Here is a 6,931-nt window from a genome sequence, read left to right as displayed (position 1 = left end):
CTGTGGTATTATGATTAATTTCTCCACCACTTCCCCTAGAAAGAGCCCCTTTTCTTTTTGCTCTTTGTATTTGTGGTTCCTCGTAGAAGAGAAAATTGGGACTGATCAGATCAGAAGTGACCAGACTGTTTGGCTGCCCTCTTTTGATATAATTCTATTCCAGTTGTAAAGCTTACAATATTTCCAAAGCATATTCCCTGTATTGATATATCTAATTCTGTTCCAGTTGTAAAGCTATCGGCAAGACCGAGAAACAGTCAGGAAGCTCTAAGACAGATGTGGTGTGTGGAGTCCATTCTCCTGGTAGGTTATTTAAAATGTTTATGTTCGGCCTCAAAAAATGCACGGGTATTGAGGAACTATTGAAGCTTAATACAGTGATTGAAATGATCAAAATATCAGAAGAATATCAGAGAATTTTAAATCTGGTCATGTCATAGAAGTTCTATAGTAAATATATACAGAATAAAAAAATATTCATGAAACAATTCTTATTACTATTATTAAAGTTGAAAACAGATGTGCTGTTTAATATTTTGGTGGAAACTATTATAATATTTTTTTCTTGGATACATGAAATCTTCCATAGTATTATAGAATCTATACTCTCACTTTTATTTAAAAAAGGATTCTTACTGATATTTACAGTACATAAATTTATTTACAGTATTCAAATTCATATATGTGAATATATATATGTATGTGTGTGTGTGTGTGTGTGTGTGTGTATATATATATATATATATATATATATATTTACAGTATTCAAAATCATATATGAATTCACACACACACACACATTCACAATATTCATTTACAGTATTCAAAAGTCAGATATGCATGTATAATATATATTTAAAAATGTAAATGTACCGGTATATATTTAAAATTCCTTAAGATCCAGTAGTCTCAAATGACTGTAAAAGTCATGGAAAATTCATTAAAAAATTACTCAAAATGAATGGGAACCCATATTTAATGTGATGTCTGGTGTCTGTAATCGTAATTGTCTGTAATCTGCCAACTTGAATCGACATGCACAGCTGCCAAATTTTCTCTATATTGTAATCATTATTATCACATATGTAACAATCGCTTTAATGAGCTTCTGCCTAAAATTAATTTGTGTTAGCTAGCTGAGTGATTCTATTATCTTAAACTGTTCATTTGTGAAATGAACATTACTTGGACACATTCACTTCTGCTTTGTAATGTAATTCTTTGAAACAATGTGTATTGTGAAAAGCACTATACAAATACATTTGAATTGAATTGAATTGTAATTTTTGGTAGGAATAGTTTGCATGTGTTTCTTTGTTGCTCAAGAAATTTTGCCACTCATGCAAGAGCAATAAATGTGATTGTGCAACACAGAAAACAATTTACTAGACCCTCTATGATGATCTGAATAACTGAGAAGCTTCACAAAGCGGTGTGACGAATAAACCTCCTCATCCTCCTCAGGTATGACACCCTGGGTGCTGGTGGCCATCCTCTCGGTCATCATTGTGGTGTCCCTGGTTGTTCTCTTTTTGTTTTGCTGCAAGGATAAGCTGAACTTCCTCTCAGGTAAATTTAGGTCAGGGTTATGTATGTTTGCTACATTTTGTGGTAGATTCTGGTCTATGTTGTTGATTAAAGCTTATTTTCTGACACCACAGTAAATCTACGCACTTGCGTCCAAAACCTGAAAGGAAGTAGGAATCAACAGGTAAGTAAGAAAATCTGAAAACCGTAGCCTTGTTCCAAAACCTAGTGACGGAGACTTAAAGCACGTGCACACCAACAACAATAACTATATTAGCATCCACAACAATGGACTATAATGTTCTGTGTATTTAAAGCACTCGCAGAAGTAACATTGTCTGTCATTTTAAAAGTTTTTTAAAAAAGCATTTTCATCATTTATCAGCTGGAAAAAATTATTCTGAAAGTGATTCCAACAATATCATTCCTCTGTTTTGTTTTTGTTATAGTTGTGATGTGGACTGCCCTATTATCACACAATTATAATGATTATTAACCCTCATAATACATTCAAAAGCTGTATAGTATTTTTATTTTATTATTTTATCATTATTTTAAATTGATGTTTTATAAAACAGTTATTTTATAAATTTGTTATTTTATTAAACAGTCTTGAATTAATATCTTTTCAACTAAAACAAACCGTACTGTATCTGATCAGCAACTTCTCATTAATGAGTTATAACTTAAAATAAATTAAGTTTAGAATGTTATCATTCTATTACATTGTTCTTACTGTATTTACCCCCCTTTTTTTAAATAAAAAAAACTGAGAAATTATTTTAGCAAAAACTATGATGCAAAGTATATATAATTTTTCAATATGGATGAGATAATTTATTTGAATTTATCATTGTATGAAATTTATCGGAGTATATAATCGGAGAAATACCAGTTTTAACCACATTGGAAAGAATATAATTTAATTCAATTCCTTTGAATTTATAACTCCAAATTTATGAAACCAACATATTTATTTCTAACAAAATGTCAAAAACCAAAAAAAATATATAAAAGTTTTCAAACAAAATAACTATTTTTTATTTGTATAAACGTTCACTTTTAGATGAAAAAAATTATTAAAGTTGATAGTTTTCATGCTGAAATGCTTCATCAATAGTGTACATATTTATGTTTATCAAGAAAATTCAGTGCCAAAAGTGTGTCAGATATGGGGAAAAAGGCTTTTTACAAAAGTTTTTTGACACTAATATATCTTCATATATTATTTTACAAAAATAATTTTTGACAACTAATGGGACTCCATACATAGCCGAGTCCAAAATAACCTGACCCGATGATGTGTATTTTGAGGGTTGTAAAGAATTTGTAAAGTTTTGTTTCATTACTAAAATATATCTGTGCATTTTTTTTAAAAAGTTTTTATGTATCTCTTCTGGGTCAGAATGGACCCAAATGCGTTATGAGGGCTAAAACTTTATAGTTATTAATACAGTTATCGTACTTATCGTTACCGGCTTTCCTTCTTTTAGGAAACTGTGACTTCATACCACGGTGACAACGGTCCACAAACCCGCCCTCTGATTTGCCAAGAACTAACCCCCCCAGAGCCCCTGATCACACGTCCCAGCACCCAATTAACCATTCTTGATGAAACATCGACTTCCACGGACCAAGAACAGGACCAGGACCGAGCCGAAACCTCATCAGGCAGCTCCAGCGAGGACTCCGGAGTTGGGACTGTGTCTCCTCTGTCAGGCAGCTCCTGCAACTGTGCGCTTCCCATGAAGGAGCCCATGGAGGTCGGAGAGAACGAGGACTGCAGTCAGCTGGTGGCCACAGGTTTGGCGACATGCTGCTCCTGCAGGACAGGAGACGCCATTGGAGAAAACGTGCAGGTCGTCGACCTGAAAGAACCTCTGCTGTGTGAGAGCTGCTCGTCAGACGTCCTGCCAGCCTGCGATTACATGGATCTGCAGCGCTCCCAGGAACTCTGTCTGGACTACAGCAGCCCTGCTGGCAAAGAAGCCATGTCAGAGATGAGAGGCATCTATGGGGAGCGAGGTCTGGTTGAAGGGCTGTATAGACAGAACGAACCTTGTTGCTGCAGCATAGACTCCACCACCGTTCCACCTCTGCGGTCGGTCAGCGCTAATGCCCAGGGCCTTTCACTGATCCACAGCGATGACCGCAAACTGTCCGACCCCGATGCAGACTTCCAGAACCAGTGCTCAGAATCCGCTCTCACATCTGGTAAGATATTATCGCATGCAGAAATAGTGACAAAACGAATGAAAAGCTGTCTGTGCATCTGAAGTATTTGAAGCTGTTGCTTCATAGTGCAGCACACCCAAATCTGTTAAACTCATTTAGCACATGTGTTTGAGCCAGATTTACAAGCACTGTCATGCGATTCTGTTTCAATTGGACAAATACGGCGTGATATGATGTGAAAGATTGGAAATGATCAAAGTCATGACCTCAGAATAGCAGGTCAAAAATGCAGAGTGTGGAAATCATTCCCATCTCAGTGCTTTAATCATGAAACAGATGGCCGAGCTAACAAACTAGCAAAACACCATTGTATCGGCTGATGTGTTGCACTGGTTTTCTGGCCATATATCACGTTTCTACACTGGTGGATCCCTGTGTAAACTTTTAAAAGTGCTAGAAAACAACCATTATTAAATGTGAATCTTTCTTTACTAATAATTTTAGCTACTATTAATAAAATACTATATAAATAAAATTAATTATAAATTGTGTATATACTGTATGTATATATATATATATATATATATATATATATATATATATTTGTATAAATAAATAATATATATAAAAAAATATATAATCTAATATAACCTATGAACTCTATATATTTATAAATAAAAATGTATTTATATGGGGGATACGATGCAAGGATTCATTAAATCGATTAAAAGTGACAGTAAATGTTACAATAGAAATCTATTTTAAATTAATGTTATTCTTTTGAATGTTCAATTAATCAAAGAATCCTGTATCCATAAACACAGTAAGCAACACAATTGTATTCAATGTTGATAATGATAAGAAATGTTTCTTGAGCAGCAAATCAGCATATCAGAATGATTTCTTAAGGATCATGTGACACTGAAGATTACATTAAATATATTTAGATCAGATGTAATGTAATATAGAAAACAGTTATTTTAAATTGCAATATTTCACAATATTAATGGTGAGCATAAGAGACATCTTTTAAAAACATTCAAAACTCAAAAGTTTTGTACTGAAGTGTATATCTTTTTAAAAGAATTTAATCATTTTTAAATAATCATAAGTACTGGCAAAATAAAGCTTTACATTTTAATAACACATTAGTTAACAGTGTCTGTGTTACTTGTATGCCATCCTATTGTTATTAATCTCCGCAGAGGAATTACACAATATTTACACATGTAGGTCACTAGTGTTATTCAGTAATATCTCATGTAAATACACAGAAACCTGAACACTAAAATAAAGTGTCACGTCTTGTAGTAATAATTAGAACAAGCACATTCAGGTCATGCGCATTCCAGTAAGTCGTGTTTGTGAAAATATGGCAGGCAGCCACCGCAAAGAGTGGGTGTAGGGTCCTTTATGGACCAGTGGCAAAATGACTAAAAGATGTGTGAAACATGAGCCATTGATAGTTTGTGTGTATATTCAGAGAAAAAACAGGAACCATATAATCTTCTCATGTTGAATTTTTAAGTGGAAGGAAAGGAAGCAGTTTTGTTGCTCAACAGAGGTTGACACAAAAACAGCTTTTTGCCAATTCAGTGCTGACGTGGCATTATTAGCTTCCAGTTTGTAATGTAGACAATTTATGTGGACCACTAAACATCTAAAGTAGTAGGGGAGTGTATTCACGTGTTTCAGCAAGACTACAAAGCAGCCTTGAATGAATGAAAAGTACACATCTGGTTGCATTAATATGCTAAATGTTTAGCCTTAAAATGTTCTTGTTTAGTCTTCCATGGTTATTAACTAAAACTAAAACCATTACAGTATACATATATATTATACAGTGTGTGTATATATATATATATAATTTTAAGTAAGTTTACTTGATCAACATTGATCATTTTTGTTCAGTTAATGTTGAAGCACTAAAATAACTAAAACTAAATAAACTATAACAAAAACTAAAACTAAAATCAACAAAATTACTAAAACTAACTAAAATGAAAACAGAAAATATAAAAATAATTAAAATAATTAAAAGCTAAATCTGTATAAGCATTAAAAGAAAAGAAAATATAAAAAATTCCAAAATAACTAAAAAGTAAAACCTAATAAAAACTATATAGACATTTTAAAAGAAAACAAAAACTAATAAAAATGTCGAAAACCCAAAACAAAATGACTATAACTAAAATGAAAACAGAAAATATACAAAATTACGAAAATAACTAAAAACTAAAACCTAATGAAAACAATATAGACATAAAAAAATGACAAAACAAAATTACTAAAACTTTCAAATGAAAACAAAAATATAACAATTACTAAAATAACTAAAAACTAAAACCTAATGAAAACAATATAGACATAAAAAACTAATAAAAATGACAAAACAAAATTACTAAAACTTTCAAATGAAAACCAAAATATAACAATTACAAAAATAACTAAAAAAGCTAATAAATATGACAAAAAACCAACAAAATTACTAAATTAAAAATGAAAACTAAAAAATTTACTTAAATAGCTAAAACCTAAAATAAACACTATATAGACATATTTAAAAGATAATGAAAATGACTAAACAACAAAAATACTAAAACTAAAATGAAAATAAATACAGAAAATATAAAAATAAAATTCCATATAATTAACAGAATGTGCAAAAGTACACCAATGATGCTAAAATAACACTGGTGTTAATTTGTCTCCAGGAAAGGAATGAATATTTAGTTAATGGAAATATAGTGGACTATTTCTGCCACCTTCCGCTAAGACTGGTTCTGATGTGTTGTCTATTTTTGGCAGGTCAGGTGACAGGAAACAACAACACTACTTTTATCTCCAGCGGGCAGGTGATGAACTTCAGCGGTGAGGTCATTGTGGTGTATGTCAGTCAGACGTCACTGGGGAGCAGCGGAGGAACAGACGAACCCTTCAGCTGCCCGGTTCAGGAAGAATCCAACGATGACCGTTTTCAAAGTGAGCCCAAATCTAACATAACCGCAACACCGCAGGCCAAGAGCAGGAACGGACACCTGGAAAAACACCTGCCCGTGCAGGAAATGACCAACGACTGGTCCTGGCAGAAATAAAAAGCTTCAAACATTTCCTACTAGACTGGAATTGACTTTCTCTTTTTAAAATGATTATTATTGATTAATGATGGGCGTACGACCGCCCGTATAGCAACTAGAGTGCTATTTCATGAAAAATGCTATGCATTTGT

The 6,931-nt window shown here is 32.7% G+C and overlaps 1 protein-coding gene across 1 annotated transcript in view; it reads left to right on the top strand.

The window, feature by feature from the left end:
* The window catches only part of LOC107584986 (tumor necrosis factor receptor superfamily member 11A-like), a 15,170-nt gene extending 8,245 nt beyond the window's left edge, over positions 1 to 6,925 (top strand). The window contains exons 5-10 of the mRNA XM_016271790.1: positions 87 to 165; positions 227 to 303; positions 1,465 to 1,569; positions 1,662 to 1,711; positions 3,021 to 3,741; positions 6,511 to 6,925. Of these exons, the coding sequence (XP_016127276.1) occupies positions 87 to 165; positions 227 to 303; positions 1,465 to 1,569; positions 1,662 to 1,711; positions 3,021 to 3,741; positions 6,511 to 6,797 (1,319 nt within the window). The 3' untranslated portion in view covers positions 6,798 to 6,925. The remainder of the gene's footprint in view (positions 1 to 86; positions 166 to 226; positions 304 to 1,464; positions 1,570 to 1,661; positions 1,712 to 3,020; positions 3,742 to 6,510) is intronic.
* Positions 6,926 to 6,931: the final 6 nt, after the last annotated feature.

The sequence above is a fragment of the Sinocyclocheilus grahami genome, unplaced genomic scaffold (assembly GCF_001515645.1).
Source record: "Sinocyclocheilus grahami isolate Dianchi unplaced genomic scaffold, SAMN03320097.WGS_v1.1 scaffold65.1, whole genome shotgun sequence".
Classification (NCBI taxonomy): domain Eukaryota; kingdom Metazoa; phylum Chordata; class Actinopteri; order Cypriniformes; family Cyprinidae; genus Sinocyclocheilus; species Sinocyclocheilus grahami.
The sequence above is the reverse complement of the archived record's forward strand: the minus strand, read 5'-3'. Positions and strand labels throughout refer to the sequence as shown.